Consider the following 23,848-nt stretch of genomic DNA (forward strand, 5'->3'; position numbering starts at 1 on the left):
GTATATGTACATGTGCGTGGGTGTATGTATGTATGTATATATATATGCAGGTGTGTGTATATGTATGTATGTATGTATATATATGTATATGTATATATGTGTGTGTGCATATGTATGTATATGTGTGTGTATGTATATATATGTATGGGAGTATATATGTCTGTATGTGTATGTATATGGATATGTGTATGTTCACGCTTTCTTATCTGTCTCGAAATAAATTCATTCATTCATTCATTCATTCATTCATTCACCTGGGAAAGAAACCGAAATCAGAAGGAAGCAAATAAAGCATTGTTTGAAACTCCAAGCCGAGTCCGCATATGAATCCCCCGCACTTGACGTCAACCTAACACAGAGCGCCTTACAATGCGATGTGCTTTATGTGTGTGCCGAATTCCAAAGTCTATGAATGTTGTTGTGTGACTGTGATGAGCGCTCCGCTCGACTGACTGAGAGCGTTTTCGACATGCTGCTTATATAGATAAAATGTGGACGTAACAGAGGGCAGCATGAGAACATTAAAGGGAGAAGTGTGGGCGTGAAATTAGACGCTAAAGGCATGTCCTCAGTAGATATATCGTGCCGGTATGTGCATTATGTAAAACAACATCGGTGTGGCTGATGACCCTTTAATAATGGTGTGTTCAGACCAAACGCGGTTTGAGCTGAACGTTCGACGCTGGTCACTAAACTGTCACTTTTGTGTCCAATGCCCAAAACACTCCTGCCATGTTTGCAGCTTGTCTGGAGCGAGCGAAAAAGAGAGGGGGAAAGGCAGAGCTTTCCTTCCAGTCAGTCTGAATGATGGTGGTGCAGTAGAGAGATGGCATGGTTTTATTTAATAAATAAAGCTAGAGAACGTTGTTGTAGGGCAGTGATAGTCACTGTTAATGCAACAAGAGCTGCACTCAGCAGAAAAAAAAAAGCTTTCCTACACTTCGTATCCTGCTACGTTAACATTCAGCTTTTTAGCAAGGAATGTTTATCCTAAATATTGCACGGAGTAATGGCATTCTTATGCAACAGTATATGGTGGAAATACAATAATGCCTCCGGAATGTGGGCGTTTCTTTTTTAATATATATACGGAGCTACTGACGGAGCAGCTCTTTGGTGGAGTTTGGTGCAGCTGAAATCAGCCAAAACTGGCAATTCTGACAGGGTCAGTTAGGGCCGTTAGGACAGCAAAGTTTCTGCAAGCAGCCTGCAGCTCTTGTTTGGTTGTCAGGTGTCGAAAGTTCAGATTTTCCATCTCTGGCTTTCTGGCGTTCCATGCATCAACCTTAAAAAACTTTTTAAATTTTCGTCACACCGACGCTCAAAACGTGACGCGAAAAAGCTTGACGCCTCCTTGACGCGCCTCCACATAGACTTTACATGTAAACCTGCCACTCTTGACGCTCAAAACAAGTTTGGTCCGAACACACCGTAAAATGGAACCTGCAAAGAGACACCTTTACGAAGCACAGTTCAAACAGCAAACTATCAGCTACGCGGACAAACATGGGAATCAAGCAGCCGTGAGAGATTCAAGATCAATGAATCCATGGTTCGCAAGTGGAGGAAGCAGGAAAATGAGCTTTGCCAAGTCAAGAACACGAAGCTGAGTTTCCACGGAAACAAGGCGAGGTGCCCCGAATTGGAAGACCGACTCCAACTGATTTGGGCTTGACGAAGGAAGTCCAACCGCTGGACATTGGTATGAACAGGGCGTTCAAAGGGAAGTTGTGATGACAGAGATGGATGACAGATGGCAAACACAGTTTTACTGAGACTGGGAGGCAACGCCCGGCGAGTTACGCCACCATTTGTGAATGAATTGCAGATGCTTGGGCTAACGTGTCTGCTTGCACTGTTGCTCAAGCTTTTGCAAAAGCTGGCGTCATTTATGATGCGTCATTTATGAACCCGGGGTGTTCAATGGAGAACTAGCCCAGCTGCTAATTTCGGATACAGAAGATGGGGACTTTGATGGATTTGTGAATGAGGATTGATCGAAAACCAACATGAAAACATTGTTTAATTCTTCAATAAAGTACAACTGAATTCAATTTTTCTTTCGGTGCCTTTTTTAAAACACACGCAAGCTAGCAAGTTTTAAGGTAGAGTACCGGTATGTTTTGACCATGATTGCGCCCTAAAATCTGGTTCGCCTTTTGTATGTGTTAAATACAGAAACAGCACCGTAACTGAGACTGCGCCTTTTAATACGGTGCACCTTATGGTCGTGAAAATATGGTATCACCTGAAGATGGATCCTACTTACTGGGTTAATACTGTGATGGAGTTTATTTTCAGCATGTTTCTGTTTGCGTCTCTCTTTCTCTCTAAAGTGATCAGGGAGATCAGCATGATCATGGAGGCATGTACATGAGTGTTGCTGACAGGAGCCTGGTACTCAGTTTGGTTGGCACCAACCATGTGGCCTGAGGGGAGGGGGGGGGGGGTCTCTATTGCTTCCTTAGCATTGGTTGTTTTGATGGTTAAAGTGTGATGTAGTTTAGTCTTTTTTTTTTGGAAAGTGTTTACAGTTTGGTTATACTGAATGTTTTTAAGGGTTATTATTGTAAGTACACTCCTGTGTTGGGTACCGAGTGGTGGTGGCCACAGTCTGCATAAACACAGTGAAGTAACTTTCAGATGTAAGTGTAAGTAAGAACCAGAACTCAGTATTGGAGTCTTGTGGGTTTTTTTCTTCTTTCTTTGGTTGTGCACCTCAGTGGACATTGCCGTTCTGCATGCCTTCAGGTTAAACCTGATGATAACATTCAGACTCCATGGTTCACGATGTTGTGTGCACTGCCATCTGTGGTGGTCTTGACTTCCAGAATCAATATGAAGGTGTAGCTTTGATGGGGAGAAAGGGTTTGTTTCTGGCTGGGTCTCTGTAGTTACGCTCTAATGTGAAAACACAAACACTTGAAACCGCTAGAAATGTGCAAATGAACATCTTCTGAGAAACACTGCCAAGGAGGACTTTGTGCTTTTTCTGCTCTGAGAGTAGGAGTACTTTCACAGCAGCCGTTTTCATTCCAATCCTATTCCGTTTGCTTCGTTTGGGGAAATATGAACGCACAAACGGATTCTGATTGAGATCAAAGTGGACTCGGTCCACCTACAAACACAAGTCTTGGCCAGTTTCAAGCATACAAAATACAGGAAGTGGACCACATAACAGATTACATTGTGGGTTTAGTGCACGGCATCATGGGTAAACACAACCTAAACATCACGTGTGTGAGGTGGTGGGTGTCTCTGGATAGGACAAACAGCTAACAGTCAGACGTGGAAGAAAAGTTCTGATAGAACTCTGATCAAGACCACCTGGACCCGATCAACTCAGACCACCCAGACCTGATCAACCCAGCTCAATAGGATCTAATCAACCCAGATCACCTGGACCTGATCAACCAAGAGCACCTGAACCTGATTAACCTAGAACACTAGGATCTAATCAACCCAGACCACTTGGACCTGATCAACTCAGACCACTAGGACGTGATCAGCCCAGATCACCTGGACATGATCAGTCCCGACCATAAGAATCTGATCAACCCAGACGACCTGGACCTGATGCAGATCTATAATTTCTTGCCTCTTTTTGCCGTGCAGTGGGAACACAATCCCGATCTGGACTATAAATAATGATGATGGTCCAAAGCACCTGCTGATTACAGACAAGGGGATTTTATATTCAGGCTGCTGTTCATTCACTTGCTGGTGTATTAATGAAAGGCATCAGAACATCACATCAAAGTTTCCTGGTAAGCTAAAGACAGAATCTTCATGCTTAGGTTTACACTCTGAAATGGTGTGTTTTGGGGAAATAACAACTGATCAGGCTTTTGTTGACCTCTATTCTGCATGTGTTAAAAAGAGATGTGTTGTTTTCAGGTAAACCCATAGACTGTATATAAAAGATGGGCGAAGCCTCCGTGACGTCACCCATAGGTTTCTGAAGAGCTGAATTGAACCTCGGTGGGCGGTTCCTACCATCACCATCTTGGTAGGGGCATGCGTGTCGTCTCACCTGGAAAATACAAAAATGGGCAAAGAGGTGGAGCTGAGAGGGGGGCTGTGAGCGTCATTGGGGATGATTGACATCGAGGGAACTCCGAGCTTTCTGTAGCTAAGAGCTAACCGAGCTAACCCAGCGATAACAGGAGCTAACCAGCTAACGGAGGTAAGCGGGCTAAAGCTAAGTCACGTTGTTAACCGGTTAAAAATCGCGGTTGTTCTACGTTCTTCTGACTTGAAGCGGGAGATCGAGTACCTGTCAATCAAAAGGACACACCCCTAAATATGGCTTATTTTGAGATTAAATTACTTTTAAATGGGCGAGTTAGAAAAAAAATGACTCCCCCCACAGTTGTCATGAAGGTAAACCTGACCTATTAAACCTAAAATTGATTTTTGAACCAGGCTGTAAACATGTTTATTTCTGCTGTGAAGTTGGCCTTTTTAACATGGGAGTCGATGGGGATTTGTTCTGTTTGCAGCCCCTAGTGGATGAAGGGGGAACTGCAGTTTTATGCACCACATAGGCTTCACTTTTAACCGCTGGAGGCTCCGTCCATTTTTCATATGTGGTCTATGGGTAAACCCTTGTAAGTGGAGGTGAAGAAAAGGATGAAAATGAGGGGTTCTACCTCTTTGTACTGCGAGTCCGTTGCATCCATGCTGTGTTCGTATCCATCTGCCGAGACAAAGAGTGGCTGCATCAATAAGGTTATCATGTCTGTAAATTAATCCTGAGTTCACCATCGTCCTCCAGACTATAGACTTACACGCAGCTGTTTCTAATGAAAAATGTTTATTCTATTTTCGTCCCTCCTTCCCCTCTCGTTCTCTTAAAAAGCCGATAGCTGTGCCAAGCTAACCGAAACAGTACTGCAGCCACGTATTCAGGACTTCATTAGGTAGATGTAGCATTTCTATTGTTTTAAAAGTCTAATGAGATCATTCACAGATTAAATTAGATGTCAAATCACGCAGCCTGCTAACGATTAGCATCATGAATGCTCTCATACACTTTGAGCATCAGTGGGGCTGCAGAGGAAGACAGACTGCAGAGCCTGTGGGATTAACTCCCCACTGCGTGGCAAACAAGATGCTATTTTATCATTAATGACTGTTCATTTGGGACGATCCCACGCTGCATGTCTTAAACCAGTGCAGCACAAAGATGATGAGAAAACTCACTTTCAGCCAAACCAAAAGTTTTATCAAGTGTTTCTTCCCTTTCGGTGAGTTAACTTTACATCCTCTTCACGAAATATAAACAGTTTGGAGAGATGGTGAGATTTTATTAGTGCACCATGTATTTAATCTAAAAGTAATTTCTCTTATCCTGCAGTACAATAACAGACACTGATTTTCCCACTGAGCTGAGATAATGAACACCTGCTAATAAATAAGCAGTTAAAACTTGCCATCAGTTGTGGATAATGATATTAAATGGATCTCTGACTCCAGCTGGAGTTGTTCTGACCCGGTCTGCCTGATCATTCCTGCTAGGCTTTATCTCTGGAGGACGTCATGCACATAAAAACGTCCAGTTTTCTGTTTTACAGATGTCTCTGTTAGAACAGGGTACTATGGAGAAAATGTCTGCAGGTTGAACTGACCATTTAGAATACAGCTCACTCACAATAAATAAAAGAAAATATTGTTTTAATAAAGAAACAAAAACCTGGCAACACCCAAACACACACCTCTAACACAGATTATGTGATCTGATGGATGAACTTACTGTGGACGTCTGGCATGCTCTGCGTGTCGTATTCTCGTGACTCTGGAACAGAAAACAAGGTAAAAAAATCACTTTTCACTTCGACCTTCTGTGACAAAGAAGCAAAACGTTATGTTTGTAATTTGAACAAGAAAAACAACCGGAGTGGAGAACATTTAGGCAGCCTGTACTTTTCACATTTAGATATAATAAAACCAAGAGCGGAGTTTGCAGCAGCAGCACTGACAGATTTAACGGGCCTGCAGAGAGGAGTCAGTTCAGCAGGGTCAGAGGTCATCCTCCAATTCAATTCATCTTTTACACAACAGAAAAACTGCGACTCCCTCCGAGCTGTGAGAGCCCAACGGACCACGAGGCACACAGGAAAGAAGCTAAGAGATGTGTGTGTGTGTGAGCGCGTGGGCGTGTGTGTGTGCAGTCATGCGTGTTGACTGAAATCCAGGTGGTCACATGAATCTGACCATGTGACGACTTGATGTATCATCAGACATGATGTATCTGCTAACGTGCACATTAATGTCTTCATGACTCCAAGCTGAGCGAATCTGTCTGCTGCATTCCACAAACATCGATGACAAATAAAAGTTTTGTTCTCCCTCCCCTCTCCCTGCCTCTGCTCTGGTGGACTGGATCCTTTAATTCCAACTCAGAATGAGAGACATGTGACTGGATGATCACAAGGCCCGCTGGGCTAAGCCAGCCGTCCCACTTGTTCCTCCCGAAATCCTCATGGTTGACTCAGCGTAAGCAGTCCCAGGAGTCCTGGCTGCCTGTTCATATTGCTCTGCTCGCACCGGGAGATCTGCTGTGCATTGTAAAAGTTTCAAGCTGAAAATAAAGAGGGCTCCAGCAGTACTTGGTCTCTAAGGTCCGGACGAGGCCAGAGGAAGAACTTTAAAATAAGATGAAGCGTCGCTGCACAGACAAGCTGTTTATGTAAACATAACTTTTCTACATATTAATACATGACATTAAGGTTGGCAAAGGTGTTGATGTGTGGCTGATGAAACTGGTTTTGTAAGGACACAGGAGCTGCTGCTGGTCTGCGACATCCCTCGGCGCAGCTTGGAGGAGGCAGAGTTGGAAAAACAGGAAAGATGGAAGATATTAAATCCCTCTTCGGAGCAGATTTGGCAGCTTGCAGATGGCTGCATGTGACGCTGAAAAGGAGCGGAAACTTCATTCCAGTGATTTAGTGTCCAAAGATTTTAGTTCTCACCAACAGATGGCTGACAAACTGAAGGACAAGGGTGACATCATGTAATCAAAGCAAGCGTAATCAGAAGGTATTTAAGTGTGTAATTCCTAACAATGCCCATTTTTCAAAGCCAGACCATGTATTCTTAACATCTAAACACAACCATGCACTTAAAATCTCCACATAAGCGTGCACGGTTTGGCGTGAGGAGGAAAAGGAAGGAATCCCAAGTGGGAGTGAAGTCAGAAACTTAGTGGAAAATATTGTGCAGAAGTCTCAAAATAGCAATCTCTTATGAGTCACAAACTAATGCAGTCCTCCTCCTTCCCCTCTAAGCAACAAGCTCAACAAAGGGTGATGTGTGAACGTCGTCATGCAGCAGGATGTCGTGTGTGAACGATGTCTTTCTGGAGCAACATGTGCAGCTTAATGTCATCACATAAAGAGTGTCGTTGCGTAACTGTGTGGATGTCAGGGGGAAGAAATGTGGAATATGTAGCGGTGGTAAAAAGTTGGAGCTTTCTCTGTTTGCAAATGAGGGCTGGTTCTAAAGTTATTTAGCTGGAAAAAGTCAAGATCATATGAATAAATTAATAAGCTGCAGTAAGGTTTTCTCTGGGAAACAGCAAAGATATTTTTACATACAAGTCTGAGGATCTTTCTGGATTCTCATGTGTGCAAACTTGAAGTATAAATATTTCCGACAAAATGCTTCATCAGGTTTACAGGAACCAGGACTCCTTGTTTCTTTATGTCTGCTTGAATTCTTGTCGGATGGATCCAACAAGGTGTTGGAAACGTTTCTCAGAGATTTAGCTCCTCTTACTGTTACTGGGACATTTCAGCCTCATAAATGCAAAAAAAAAAAATGTCAATGTTTAAATATAAAATAAGACAAATTATTTCTTTCCCGACAAGGGAGACGTCACATCACGTTACTTCCCTCCTACATGAGCCGGTTTAAGCCGCTTAAGCTGTGAACACACAAACTGACTTAAGCCTAAGATGAGATAAGACTTCTTGTTGCTTCTGATATATTTTTTTTTTACAAGAAAGGTTATTAAATGTACCTGTAGTCTCTGCGTTGGGGCTTTTAGTCTGACAGCTGAGTATCTCCAGGACATGTTGAGTCATTGTTTTTGCACTTAAGTGTTTGTTTGTTTACAATAAAATACCAACAACCTGTTAGTGAAGATGTATTATCAGAGGAGGAGCAGAGAAGCTCCTGCAGAATGTACACTGAGACAACTAATAATGCTTCATTTACATAATAACACCACTACATTGTAAAGCAGACAAACTGCATGCATCGCATCACACACCATCACAAACATCTTGACACACAGCTGTATGAAAATGGAACCATCCTGGGCTGGAGGGGCCAGCTGCTCTGAGGGTATATACTCTGATTTGGTGCTTTTGAGGGACAACATTGTGGGAGTTGTAACATGACAGCTTGTAGCTTCTAAATGTTTCTTCCATAAATGTGAAAATGCACTTTGCTGTTTATTGACACTCTTCACTAAGGCAACAATCACACTGCACTCAGTCATGCTGAGTTTTTACCTACATGTGACTCATCAGATGTTTTTAATGATAACCTGAACGGAAAAGAGTAAATGTTTTAAAATCCAAGCCAGACCACTTTCAAACGAGGCCTCAGTCGGATCTTAATCCCTTCTGTGTCGAAGCGACTTCAGTCTGAAGAGTCACGTCGCTCCTGATCACGCTTTCAGCTGCAGAAGTGAGACAGACATCACTAATCTGCACCAGCGGAGGCAGGAGATGGGAAGATCACATCTATGCAAAAGATGGAAAATGTTGGATCATAATTCCTTCCAGCTCCAACTGCAAAACAACTAAAAGAGAGGATTCTTCGTGGTTGTGTATTAAAGTACATTAAAGTACTGGTATTTGCACAGTTGTAACCAATGAAACTATATCCAAGTGAAACTGCAAGAAGCTGCATCAATGTTATTCACCATGATTCTTCCACTGGTGAAGAAATGTGAGGTTTGTGTCACTCGTGAGATGTAAAACTTCCATTCAGACTGAAGTCACTTCATACAGATCAGATATGAATCTGATTTAGACCACATGGGACAACAGCCTGGACAGGATTTGCACCTTTCACACAGTCATTATAGGTGAAAGAAGGGGGACTGAGCTGCAGTGTGGACACAACCTAGCTCCTGATACTCTTATCTGACAGAGTTCACAAATGAGATCATGGTGGTGAAGTTTTTAGCAGTTGTGGGTCAAAAGACTGCAGCACATTTTCCATTCAGCTGCAGGACAATACGCAGCTGTTGTAGCTGTCGCCAAAGCCTTTCATTTAGTGGGGATTTCTCATCCTAAGCTCTAGCAGACTTCCATGACTTGGAAATTCGTGCTCTCTGACTCTGACAGACTGAACTTTTGACCATCAATCTCTCTTAGGGGATCCAAAGCAATGAATGGAACAGATGGAAATATCTCCAGGTTGCCACTTAAAAGCGAAGCAAAGACAGTCTACTGCATTTCTCACCTCTTGTTTACTGTTCTGTGCATTAACTTGTTAACTACTCAGTGACTACTGTGTTTGACTAACTAGTTTTAAAGTCAGTGGACTTTGATCGTTTTGCCATGACAGTATTTGTTCATTAAGAAACAGAAACTATTGAGACATTCCAGATATAAACTTCTGCACTGTAAGAGGCTGGGGAGGGGAGGGGGGGATGAAGTAACCTCACCTCTCAGGTCACTCTGAGAGCAGCTGCGTTCTTCGCTCAGCCTCTTGAAGAGTGATCGCATCACCTTGGCACTCCCAAAGCGCTTGAAACGCGAACGGACATTCTCGTGGTACCACTCCAAAGTACCGATCTTCAGGACTCTGTCGAAGCACAAAGAGCAATAATGTTTGCAACAGGGTCCATGCACAGGGGGGGGTCCCCCCCCCCCCCCCCCCCCCCCCCACACACACACGCTTTCAAAAAACTTTATTTTTTTTATATGTAAAATAAAGTTTTTATACATTCATTTATAATGTATCACACAAAACATACAACAAACAGCAAAGAAAAAAATGTAGAGCATAGAAAACAGTTTTTACCTCTGAACAGACACTGTGAAATAACTGTAAAAGGAAATATCTAAACTACAAATAAAACAGAAAAGGAATAACATGCATTCAAATTTAGCCTCTAACACCCCCAACCCCCCCCCCCCCCCCCCCGCGTTTCTCCCCTCCGATACATCCTTAGAAATTCACTGTCGTTCCCCAGACCTTCTCATGCCTTTCCTTGTCCCATAATATTATCCATAACTGGGAGACACATCAAGTCAGCAAATACATGACAATACCTAAAAAAGGAGAACATTGAAATGAATAAAAGTAAAAAATAAAAACTTTGAAGTGCAAATATTTATTTATCTATTAATGTGTTAAGCATCTAAGTAATATATTTTTTTTCTGCTCTCCTCATGTCTCATATTTTGGCATTCCACCCCCCCCTCCCCCGTTTAGCCTACTTTTTGTGTCTCAAGATTCCTCTTTAACTTGTTCCATTAGATTTCCCCGTTCCTCTAAACCGGGACTAAGTATCTGAAGTAAGGTAAAAGCTATTACAGCTTGACATTTTCCAGGTACCCGTCAAGCTGCCTTTAAGAGACTTAGTTTGCAGCTGAATAAACACTAGTAAGATGGTTTACACATGGACTTAGGCTTCGTTGCATCGCTGTGACCAGTAAAAAACCCTAAAATGACAGGTATCAAAACTTCTGCACCCGATGCTGCTTGAGCAAGATATTGAACAGCTCCAGGTTTTACTACGATTAGGCCTTGCCCTTTTAATATTATGAATTCGGAGCTGACATGGAGACTCCCAAACGTCTTTTTAATCTTCTGTTTGTACTGAAAAGCAATCAAACATGTCAGCTTAATAAATGGCCAGTAAGTAACAAATCCAGACATTGGTGACTTTCACACTCATAGGCCGGACCTACTGAAGGTTTGCATGTAAAACATCTACAAACTCACTGTGCATGCAAAACAAGGGACAAACTGATTTACTAACAGCATGCACTGAGGGCTGCATCTTTCAAAGTCGTAAGATACCGCGTCTACATCCAGTTATAACGTCTGCCACAATGAATACGCAACATGGGGCGTTGAAACGCTGTTCTGCAGGTGTTGGGAGGAGAAAATGTTAATATATTCATTTAGCACCTGCAATGGGATCTATTAAACCTGAGATCAAGGTTGCTGATAGAAACTGCATCTATATTTAACGTATTTAAAAGGAGGTGCAGACAGTCTGTGTGCGTTATTGTGCACATGGCTGCTGTTATGGTCACAAGAAGGAGACACAAACAAAACAAGAGGAGCATTTTTCACATGTGAAGATTTTTAGAAAAACGGAAAAACAATCATCCAAACATTTGGCTTATCCCCCATTTGGAGCTGTTGGAGGAACTCAGGATGGATGTGGAGAGGAGTCACGCATACCTGCAGGTGACAGATATTGTGTGTCACAGCTGGGATCCCCCAGGTGTGCTGTCCAAGACCTAAACGCCATGTGTCGCCGGATGGTCGCAGTTATTAGATCGCTATACTCTCTGCAGTCATTAACTGGGGCCAGACGAGTTTTTCCCCCCAGTATGGATTTCTGAGTGTAATATGAGTAAATGATTGCATCCATGTGCCAAATATCTCGCATCAGTGCATGATTCTTTCATTTTTGAAAAATTTGGATCTCAGTAGATCTGACCCATAGAGTGTGTTGGTACTCCAGTTTAGTGTTTCTAGGTTCCGGTCCTCAGGACCCCCTGCCCTGCATGTTTTACAGGCAACCCTACTTGCCAGCACTAAAAATCTGGGAACCAATAATGACCTTTGGACTCATAGAATCATTGGATGGGTCTTAAATTACTGTGCCCGGTCACAAACTGGCGCTGCAAGTAGGGTTGAGCACCTGACGTGCACTCGGATCATTTGGTTCAGTGGTATGAGTTTTGTTGGACTGTAAATGAGCTATTCCTGTATGTAAAGCCAAATCTATTTTTGTCTTCAGGCAAAACAGCAGCTGGTGATCGAGAAATTTAGTGCACCCAATTATGCAGGATTTTGATTAGATAACATCCAAAAGGCTAAGTTATGAAAAAAAAATCACTCCCCCCACAGTTAAACCTAAAATGGATTTTTTTTTTTTACCAGGTTGCAAACATGTATATTTCTGCTGTGAAGTTTTAGCACTTCTGCATTGGGTTCACTTTTGTCCAATGGACGTTGCCGCTTGGTCCCACCATTAGCTAGCCCCACAACAAACCGTATCATAACTTTGTAGCAATCCAAACATGACAGCCATCATCCTGAAGAAAACATTCAGGGCAGTAAAGAAAAAATACTTTGGGGTTTTCTTTTGGAGGCCTGAGGTTGGAAACTTATAAATCACGTGACATGATCCCTGTGGATCTTAATGTGAACGCTGCCATTGCACTAGCATGAAGTGAATTAAACATGCTAGACAGAGTTTCATTCAACTATTGACCTCCATCAAATACAACAGTAAAACTTGAGATGGGGGGAAATTAAAATGACACTGAGACCAAGTCAAGTCCAAGTCAAAACATTTACAAGGCAACTCTGTCCCACCTCTGTTGTATTCTATCTAATGAGAGTTAGAAAATAGACACTGAAAGTGAAAGTGACACTTCCTCCATTGCTCACATCGCGCAGCCTGTTGGCTACCACACTAAGCCCACTTTGAATGGTGTTTTATTTTCTAAATCTGTTAATTTCCTACCTTGCCATATGGCAGGGATCACACACCCAGCCCAGCTCCTTCTTGCTGTACCGGCTGCAGGACTTGCAGACATAAAGCTGGCAGTCCAAACACTGACGCTTGATGTTAACCAGGAACTTGAAGGCCTGAAGACAACGAATGCAGTGAGACTCAGTCAAACTGCTCTGGTTCCCCAACAACTCTCGCTTGATGTCTTCCTTCTCGATCTTGGTCTTTAGCTCCCTGAAAAAAGAGATAAAAATGGAGTTTATCTGACATAAAGTTCTGTTCTCAAGTTAAAGAGTCAAAGTTTGTCTTACTTCACATCTGGTTTTCTGTTACTCTCCAAACTATGCAAGTAGCCCCTGGTTGTTTCTAGATCCCTCCCTCTACAGAACATTAATAATTCAACTAGATCACTAAAATAAAGCCAAGGATAAAAATATTCAGTGCTACTTTTGTTCATTGTAAGGAGACAGACCATATGGTAATATGAATGGAGCTGGAAACAGATGAGACAAAACCACAGCTGCTTACTGGGAAAGGAGAATTTTGTGATTCCTGAAGATATTTTTACTTTACAGATCCAAAGAGTACAAGAATGTGGAGGTGATACTTCTTCATATACCCTGGTAATGTACCAAGACTGCTAAATAAGCATTTTAAACTTGCTTTAAACAGATTCTTGCCCATAACTCTGGAAATAAATCAATGGATTAACACAGTAAAAACTGGCAATTTCTCACCACCAGGCAGAGCTAGATACAGTAGCTACCGTGTGGTCCCCCCTGGGCCTTCTGTAAAGTCCATTTAAAGTTAAATCTGAACAAACACAAGGTCTTAAATGATGTTTTAAACAATCATAAAAGTTGGTTTTATCTCTGAGTTGTGGAGGCTTTAGCTTAAGAGGAAGAGGAGCCCATCATCTTGAAGATTAGGGGACTATCTTTGGGCAATGCTGTACACAAAAACCACATGTTACCTCTGAGAGTATGAATATGTGTGTATGTAGGTAAACCAAGAAGTGCAGTAGGACTGTGTGTTAGTGCATGAAGTGTTGACTAAGTGCTGTGTGAGTACAGCTCATTTAGCTTTTTCTTCAGTAGATGAATAACGACAAGTCAAAGTAATTATTTTCATTATCTTATTTAAATTGGGTTATATTGGATTAGAAAAACCAAAACATCTAAAAGAAAGATAGCATGAATTGGCCTTGAAAAGTTCTGGCCAGGAGGATTTTTCTTGCCTTCACTATTCATGCAAAGCTTCACTAACTGTATCCTTCACAGCTCATTCATTCATTCATTTTCTGAACTGCTTATTCCAATTCAGGGTTGTGGGGAAGCTGGAGCCTATCCCAGCTAGCTTTGGGTGACAGGCAGGGTACACCCTGGACAGCTTGCCAGTCCATTGCAGGGCCACACACAGAGAGATGAACAACCACTCATGCTCACACTCACTCCTAGGGACAATTTAGAGTGACCAATTAACCTATCATGCATGTCTTTGGATGGTGGGAGGAAGCTGGAGTACCTGGAGAGAACCCATGCATACATGGGGAGAACATGCAAACTCCACACAGAAAGGCCACTGACCAAACCAGCTAAGGATTGAACCAGTGACCCTCTTGCTGTGAGGCCACAGTGCTAACCACTGCGCCACCGTGCAGCCCCTTCATGGCTCATCACCAAACAAAACAAATGAGCACATTCTCCCACATTGTTCCACTACTGAACAGTCACAGAACACATCTGATGGTAAATGTCAAGCTCACTGCTTGTTCTCTGATTTTAAAGCAAAAAAAAGACAAATGCTGTCCATCTGAGTTGTCTGTATTGTTTTACTTAAATAAAAACCAAAAACAAAGCCTGATAAATGCATTTACTGCAATAACTTACTGCCTTTTCACTTAGTTAGGACAGAGCATGTTCACACACACATATGACTCATGCTGGTGTGAAGAATCTAACAGAAGCTTGGCAGCTTCAGAACCCTGGAGCTGAAACCATCTGGACCTGCAGTCTTGTCCTGGTTTCTCCATTTGCTTCTTCACCTGGCTGCTGGAGACAGACAGGCTAGAGGTGGAGACAGAGGAGGAGGTTGCAGTAGATGTGGAAAGAGACGAGGTTCCATTCAGGTCTCATGTTAAGGCTGAGCAGCAGGGTGACAGTTAAAGTGTGACAGGAAGGATTTGGGCTTTGGACTGGTACAGTTCTTGTTTCCCTTTCAGCTTGTCAGGTGAAGTGGCACGTTTTACACTGGATGCCCTTCCTGACACAACCCTCTGCATTTATCTGGGCTTGGGACCAGAGAACAATCCTTTTTAGGGCTGCAGCAGTGTCGGGCAGCAGGACTCGAACCGCCGACGCTTCAGGTCAAAAGACATGCAAGTCTCTTACCTGAGCCACTGCCAGCCTCTTGACTGGTACAGTATATATGCTGTACATACCTTACATTCTTAGGGCACTTGCTGGTTTACCCACCAAAGTTAAAAGCAGCACATGCAAACCGCTGGAAATGCATCATATCTGCACGGCTCAGCGCCACAAGATGCTGAGCCGTGCTGACTGTAGCTGAAAGGAAAATAAGTCCCAAACCAAATGTCACACTGCCTGGGTGGAAGCTCGGGGACAAAAAAAAAGAAAGGAAAAGACAAAGGATGAGAGGGATTTTTTATTTATTAAAGCTTTTTTTTTTTTTTAAAGTCCATGCTGTTTAAATTATAGCTCAGATTATTTGGATAAATACGGTACTTTTAAGTGTTCCATGTGCTTTTGAAGAAGCAGCTGGTGTCACTTAAAAGTAATATTGCTTAAATCTGCCTTCTTTCAAACATCAAATGCCATAAATCTGGTACACAAGATTCCCTTCTACGATTTCAGCTACATATGTGTGCAGTAAGCAATTCCAGGTCTTCTCGGTCTTGAAACACAGCCAGTAAAATAAAATACCAAAGAGGAGCAGAAAATCTTCCAGTGACCTCGAGCGTGCTGCCTCTTACAGTAACATCCCCTTTTCCAACTGCTGATGAAGGATAGGAGGAACGGTTGAAGGTATAAAACAACATGTCAGCCATAGCTGATGACAGAAACAGTACGGTCACCAAAACTTCACATTTACCAGGCAGACCATCATAACTGCAGTCATAAATTGTGCTCAGATGTTGATCATTCCATGTTGTTTTTGCACCGAACATGGCACCTTTTCTTTCACGCATTGTAGAAAGTCTTCATTATTTCATTGTTAATGTGATCATTCAGACTAATCCACCTTTTTATGTTGAAATGTTTCCTCATCTGAATAACTGCAACAGAGTTGTTTCTGTAAACGAAACATGACATTGTGTTGTGTTGCAAATGCAATGTGTGAAAAACATGCTGACTGAATGTGGTCCAGCTGCCAGGCAAGGCGATGGAGGGACAGTGGTTCTGGCTTTTTATGGAGGAACATGGGCTGAATATCTTTGCTTTTAATAATGATTAAATTGTGTATTTGCATTTGTCTGAAGCATTGTTTGAGCTTGTCCTCAGATGTTAATGCTCTGTTTTCACAAGGTGCAATACAAACGGGACTTGTAGGGACCGAATAGAGACGGATTTGACCAGAAGGAAAGTTTTGAGTTCAAGAATATATTGACAAAGAAATGATAAATTATTTGTTTCATATCATCTACGATCGCTTTTTGTGATTTCTCTCCTTTTGTTTCTGTGATCTCACAATGAACAAAATGAACTTAATGCTGACTTCCTCTATAGTTTCCATGTTTATGATTTGTTTATACCCTAAAAATTCAGCAACTTTTATCTGGTTTAGGTTTTCGTTTTGTCCCAAAGTGTCCCAGTAACAACTCCAGTACACAAGCAAGAACAAGCAAGCTTTTTTATGTTGATGAAAGAGAATCTGTGTTAATGTGAGGTTAAGAAGTTGGTAAATTTGTGGCCCTACAGCCATTTAGTCAACCATAAACTGTGTAATAACTATTCTGGAGTCTTCTGGAGGCAAATGTGAGGGAGGACAATGATCCTAAACACAGCAGCAGATCCACAGCAGTATGACTGATGATGAAAAGAATCAAATTGTTGTGATAACCCGAAGACCAGACCAACATGGCTGGAGACTGACAACGTTGGACAGAAAGGAATAAAGTTGTTTCTGCTGAAGGTGGTTGTGTAAGGGCACGTTGTTGTTTGTTCCGCTTTACACCGAGCGGTCCACTTCCAGGGATCGTACGATTCGTTTGCTGCAGAATGAACACCAATCGCACTCCGACACGGACCAAAAAAGCTTAAACTCTGCTTAAAAGGGGTCTCAGTTCACCTGCAAACAGAAAGAAAGTGGCGTCTGCCGACCACAGAGAAGCATGATGAAGAAGAAGAAAGTGGCGACTGCGCAGAACGATCGGAATTAACTTCGAGCAGAATGAAAGTTTACACGACAGAGGAAATACTCAGTTCGGATTAAAAATGTGAAATGACCAGCCACTTACTTCGGAATAAAGTATAATTCCAAACGGACTTTGTCATTTGGATTTATGTGTTTACACGGCCATTTTTTTTTACCATCTTAAAGGAATGAACTTTTATTCGGAATTAAAACTCCAGTGTAAACGTGGCCAATGAAACTCCCTAAATTCTCTCTTTTCTAGCACAAGATGAACTCAACGCCTCCTTTTGTCTTTTCTTTTGCAGCATGATGATGTTTTGGCTTGATGTAGAATTCACCTTGTGATTTGTTTTATATATTTTCTTCACAATTTCACATCGGACTTGGTGTGCAGAGACAGAAATGTTGATAATTCACCTCTGAATAATTTGCAGTTTTGTGTCGTTTATTCGCATCGGTCTCGTTGTGTGAAGGCCTTAACGGTGATGAAATGTAGTTAGAATCATAAGAGGCTACATCAATATATTTGGGATTTATTAAAAGTTTTATTCTCTTTAAAATTTCATTCATTCATTTTCTGAACTGCTTAATCCAAGTCAGGGTCATGGGAAGCTGGAGCCTATCCCAGCAGTCTTTGGGTGAAAGGCGGGGTACACCCTGGACAGCTTGCCAGTCCATTGCAGGGACACACAGAGACAAACATCCACTTGTATGGGCAATGTAGAGTTACCAGTTAACCTGTCTTTGGATGGTGGGAGGAAGCTGGAGTACCTGGAGAGAACATGTAAACTCCACACAGAAAGGCCACTGTCCCAGCCAAGGATTGAACTGGTGACCTTCTTACTGTGAGGCCACATAAGAGTGGTAACCACCACACCACCGTGAAGCCCTGTCTTTTAACTTGATGGAGGTAATTTTTTAAGTTCTTACATTCCTCTTTCAGTCTTTTCATCCTTCTAAGTTGTGGAAAGATTCCTGAATTCCTCCCCGAACCCCCCCTTTCCCCTCATTTAAAACAGATATCGCAGACTGTCTGCTGAACTGAAAGAGCTCAGGAATCTGGGTGTGGCAGCAAGATTTAGTTTCTCAGCGCTCTCTCCACCTGATATTCCAACAATCTCAAAGCCTGTCGGTGGTTCTAGATGCTCCTACCTGTGTTCCAGCAGCTTTCATGCTAAAATACTTACAAGATATTTTTATTCATTGTTTAACCTGACAAATTGTGTTCAGATTCATGTCAGCTTTCATGCCAGAAAGAAACTGGATTTCACGAACATTTAGAGTCAGAATACATAAGAAATCGTTTACCATGTTTACCAGTATATGAAGAAAACAGATACCAGAGTTAGTTAAGTAGGTTTGGATATGTTGATATAAAGCCTGACATTTTTCTGTAAGCTTTTTAAAATCTCCAGATTTACGTCCCACAAACACACAATATATATACACCCCCCCCCCCCCCCCCCCCCCCCCCCCACACACACACACACGCACACACACACACACACACACACACACACACACACACACACACACACACACACACACACACACACACACACACACACACACATCCAAACCTGAAACTTTCCCGTAGGGCTAATGCTGAGAGAAAAGTAAGACAACATCCAAAATACCATGAAACATGTTTATTCGGCACACACATCTAAAAACAGGATGTGATTTGGTGGACTTGGTAAACAAAACAAAAGTTAAAATCATTGCCAAAATATTTCATTTCATGATCCAACACATGTGGTTTTACAAGATGAAGGTGTGGACAGTTTTATATGTAAACCACATGAAGATCTGTACCTATTTAAAGATAGCAGAGGCCTTGGTTGGAAACAACGGTTGCACTGAGAAGCAAACAATGGCTCATTTAAATGGAAACAAATAGCCTGAGAAGAAGCTTGGCTAAAACTGCAACCTGCGGCCTGAATTGAAGAACACTGTTGTCTTGTGTTCTGACTCTGACCTCCTTTGGCGTCTGTATCTGTCTATTCTGGGGATCTTCAACTGGAGACAGGAAAGTTCCACTGGTAATGTGCTGTAAGTGAATCAGCATAAAAAAAACTATTCTTTATCAGCATGTTAAAACGGTCACGTTTAACAGGGTTGAAGAATTCAACTTTCTCTTGAGGACACAACAACACAACACACACAAACATCCACAACACAACACAACTGTTCCAGTGTAGTCACAAAGTCCCAAATTTATATATATAAATATATATATATATATATAATTATATATATATATATATACATATAGTAGGGAGCATGCCAGTGAGGAATTGTTTGCTTGAACACACTGGTGTGGTTGGACTGAGGGTGTGCAGGAGCTTGAAAGGTTAAAACTTGGAATACTGGGAGTGATGCTGGATTACCATGTGGGCTAAAATAGCAAGCTGCTTTCCCAGATCACTGCATGCAAGGCCAGTGTTGAGTGTGGGAATATCTGCTTACGTTTTTACAATACAGAGCAGCTCTTTAGAATAGCTTTTTAAAAAAGAGACACAGTTCTGCATGGTTATTATGTATCATATGCTCCATCTTCTTGTTCTTACTGTAATGTTATTACTGTAACTGTTCCCTGCAGAGGCCATTCAGCTAACTGGAGGGCCAATTTACTGTAAACCTCCTGATATCTAAAGACTCCATCTACACTGTTACAAAGGGAACATGTGAACAGTTAGTCAATGAGTTAGGAGAAATGATTAACTCATCTTTACCAATGTTAGTCTAGTAGCACTGTGTTCCTCACAATGTGTAAATTCTGCATAATTTACCTCAAAGAAAAGGCATTAATATCCACCCTGATGGAGAACCCTTTAAAGGGGTGCTATGATGGTATTTCCAGTTTTCTGAGCTTTCTACAGTGTTACAGTGTTGAATCCTCATCAGACATGTGAACAACACTGTTTTTTATCACCTAAACACATGTTTGAGTTTGAGTTCCAGCACTCTCTCCGTTCCGTTTCCATGGCGACGAAAAACGCGTCGTTTTAGAGAGTTTTTTCTACTTGGAAATCCTTGTGACGTCCCGGGGGATAAGGTTCGGTGATTGGTTACCTTCTACTGGTTAACAAGGGCATGTACAAATACATCAGGCGGGTGGAAAACGTGGGATAAAGTTATTTCCAATGATGGCTGGTGAGTTTACCAAAGAGAGACATCCTGCTGCATTCGTTGCTGTGGGTTGCTGTTTTCCACTTCGTTTTCAGGCTCTGATTCAGGTTCAACATGTAGCGCTGTATGCTATGTGGTGACATTGTATTTTGTTTTTATTGAGTTCATATTACGGAGAGGGTCGGTCTGAAGTAAATAAAGCGATTTGGGACAATAACTCGATCAATCCCAGCCCTTCTGGTCTCAGAAATAAAAATAAATTAGCTTGAAATGCACATAATAGTTCCACTTTAAGGGTCCCGTTCTACCATTTGGCAGAGGCAAATTTGCAGTGACTTTGATGGTTTTCTTTAAAAATTGCAGAAATAAACCAGTCTGAGCATCTCTACCAACTGGTTTGGATATGCAAAACCCAAACTAAGTGTTCATTATAACACTACTGCTTCACTGTTGTTACATTATTATTACCTTCTTCTTCTCAACCGTTTACTGATAAAAACATTTATTATTTATTCTTGTCTAAAACAAAGGGAACAACATAGAAACACATTTTCTCTGGTCTTTTTGTTAAAGTGAAAGTTACAGGGTAAGAAACAAAAACACCCCAAGCTACCCTGTTTTGCGTAAAATTCATGACTGATCTCCACTAGATTCCTGCTGTAGTTGTAGGAAGTACATGATATTCAAAGGTAAGTTGTAAGTCTGAAAAGCAGCTTAACAGCAGACTGAAAGCAGCAGCAGAGCGAGGGAGGAATGTGGTGTTGAAAAAGTGTGAAATTATTGTTCCCTCCCTTTAACTGTGTAATGAGCAGACGGATGGTAATCCTGCATGAGGAATGCATTTCCCGCAGTTTGTTCAGCATTCTGTGTGATTTCTCTTCTCAACAAGCCGCGGCAGCTGTGTTCTGCGTCGCATTACACACACACACACACCAATCCCAGCCTGCTTCCATAGGAGCCGTGCTAACAGAAGGTTTAACATGAAACTCAGCTACTTTATGGTTATTGATTATTCTCTCATCAAATTAATATCATTTCTTTCATCTAATTTTTGGCTGCAAAAGTATAAAAAATAAAGGTGATGACAGCTGGTTAATTTTATTGTAGCAGCATAAAAAAGGATCTCCAGTTTGTTTAAAAATGTGAGAAAATGATTAAAATGTTTAAAACAGAGAAAAAGGAGAATATCGTTTAAGGTTTTCAGTAAATCTGGAGACATTTCCATTTGTAAATTTTACAAATTCAAAGTTTAGCATGAAACGATGGCATGCAGGGGGCTCCGTTTGTCGCACAAAGGTATCCTGACCAGCGTGTTGTGTTAACACGTCAGTGACTGCAGCACTGGTGCAGACATGAAGATAATAATAACAATAATAATAAATAATAATAATAATAGTAATAACATGAGGATAATGGAGCCTGTTAAGCTCTAACATGACATCTGGGATTCCCATGCAGCTGTGAAAAAACATGCAAAACCTCACTGTGGACCCATTACAAAAGCATCATAGCACATTTTAGAGGAAGAAGACCACTAAACCACTTCTAGATTTCATATTGTATATTGCATGTTGCAGTATAATTCCACACTGATGAGCCTATTTGAGCCTATTTGGGTGACTGACAACGATACTTCGGCCTGATGGACCTGGGGGAACTGGCCTGACACCCTTCCAGCCTGGAGAATCATCACACAACCAAATAAGCCCCCTCCAAGCCCGTCCACCTTGTTGGCCTGTCCCAAATCTTCATATAAAACATGCAACAATGCCCACTTCAGACTTGTTTTCTCCTCGAACTCCTCGGACGCTCTTATTAGCAGGCAAGGCAGTTTTACAAAGAGGTGCAATTTAATCTACATTGTTTTGCTCCACTTAATGAGCTTTAAACAGTGTAGAATAGACCAAACTGAAAGTAACTACATGGGATAAGGGACGCTTCTGACGGACATCCCATCACCTGGTGGACAGACGGCCCTTCTGCTGCAAACTGCATCCCTACAACAGATCTGCATACAGTCTTATGGAAATTACAGTAGCCTGACATCAGACATAATGTATTGAGGTTAAATTTTATTTACTGATATTTCTATTTTCTATTTTTTGGGCAGACTTTGATGTGAAACTGACAGAAACAGGATAAACTAGTAAAAATCGACCACTTCAGCCTCAGTTATTCATTATGACACCATCATTTATCAACTATGACCAAGATGAGCCTGAAACGGTGTATGATCAAAAGGAAAACTGTAAAGTCTGCTGAACACAGCTCTAGTCCTCTAAGGCCACAATCCTGCAGGTTCTCCATGTACCCCTGCTCCAACATGCCTGACTCAAACTCATCAGTCATTGTGCAGAAGATGTGTTGAAGCAGGGATACATGGAAAACCTGCAGGACAGCGGCCCTCGAGACCGACTGTGGACACCCCTGATCTAAAGCATGATTTTATCCAAGTCTGATTCTGCAAAGTCAAATTATTCGGTAAAGTTTTAATAATAAACTTTAATAACCAAAAGGTTTTAAGATGAATGCTTGGTGAAAGACAAATCTGCATGGAGAGAGATCTGTTATCTTTAATAACTTACCCAAGTCTCTCTTCCTCCTTCTTCCTCAGGTCAAAATCTCTCTGGACAACTTGCCACACATGCTTGGCCTCCTCATCTGTGAGCTTGGAAAGATCCAGCTTCCCGCCTGTAGCTGTGCCAGGCATTGTGAAATTCATGCCTGCCAGCTGGCCAGCTCCTTACTGTTTGCCTACAGTGGGAAAACAAACAATAAAAAGCCATTAAAGATGTTTGAATAAAGTCCTAAAACTAACCTCAGAGTTCAGTATTTAACTCAGCTGTTTTGTTTCTTGCATCATTTCTATTTTGTAAAGATGACAAGGAAAGAAAGCTGAATATTCATAACATCCTCTCTCCTCCATGCTGCTGAGAAACAAACCAGGAGAGGAAGTTGAAGAGACTCCTTTAGGTTTGTTTCTTATGAAACAGTTTGACTCTTTATGGGAAATGTACACTGAAGAACTGCAGCTGCATGTAGAAACACTGTATGGTTCAAACCTGCTTTGCTCTTTTAGCATAAAAAAGCTGTCACATGTAGTTTAGTGAAAACCATGTCAAATATCCTGCAAGACGGTTCAAATGGATTCATAATTGTAGTAATTATTATTTATAACCAGGTAAGTCCATTGAAAACCTGATCCTATTTAAAGTGACACTGATACATTAACCAAAATGCACGAGAGGTCCATTCAGTTCTGACATTCTTCAAGATGGACTCATGGAAATCACTTTAGCTTGTGTTAAAGTGACATTAAGTTGGGTAAATGAATATCCTGTATGATAAAACAGACAAATATGTCAAACAAAAGCAGTCATTAGTGGTCAACATGTGCACATGCTCAGTGCTTTCAGGATAAACATCTTTTAGATTAGCGGTGAAGGCTCTGTGATTAACTAGCGTCCTGTCCAGGGTCTACCTGCCGCTCGCCTGCTTACAGCTGGGATAGACTCCAGCTTCCATGTGACTCTAAATGAAACTAAGAGGTATAGAAAATGAATGAATGGAGGGGTGGGGGCCTCTGAGCCAAAGGGGGTGGGAGCTGCGAGCAGAATC

General features: G+C 41.7%; 1 protein-coding gene across 1 annotated transcript in view; it reads right to left on the reverse strand.

Moving 5' to 3' along the window:
- mlphb (melanophilin b) overlaps window positions 1–22,940 on the reverse strand; it is a gene marked incomplete at both ends in the record, with an annotated part of 74,330 nt that extends 51,390 nt beyond the window's left edge. The window contains 5 exons of the mRNA XM_079254781.1: window positions 4,653–4,699; window positions 5,756–5,797; window positions 9,686–9,825; window positions 12,737–12,958; window positions 22,816–22,940. Of these exons, the coding sequence (XP_079110907.1) occupies window positions 4,653–4,699; window positions 5,756–5,797; window positions 9,686–9,825; window positions 12,737–12,958; window positions 22,816–22,940 (576 nt within the window). The remainder of the gene's footprint in view (window positions 1–4,652; window positions 4,700–5,755; window positions 5,798–9,685; window positions 9,826–12,736; window positions 12,959–22,815) is intronic.
- Window positions 22,941–23,848: the final 908 nt, after the last annotated feature.

Source organism: Telmatherina bonti, assembly GCF_933228915.1.
Source record: "Telmatherina bonti genome assembly, chromosome: 15".
NCBI lineage: Eukaryota > Metazoa > Chordata > Actinopteri > Atheriniformes > Telmatherinidae > Telmatherina > Telmatherina bonti.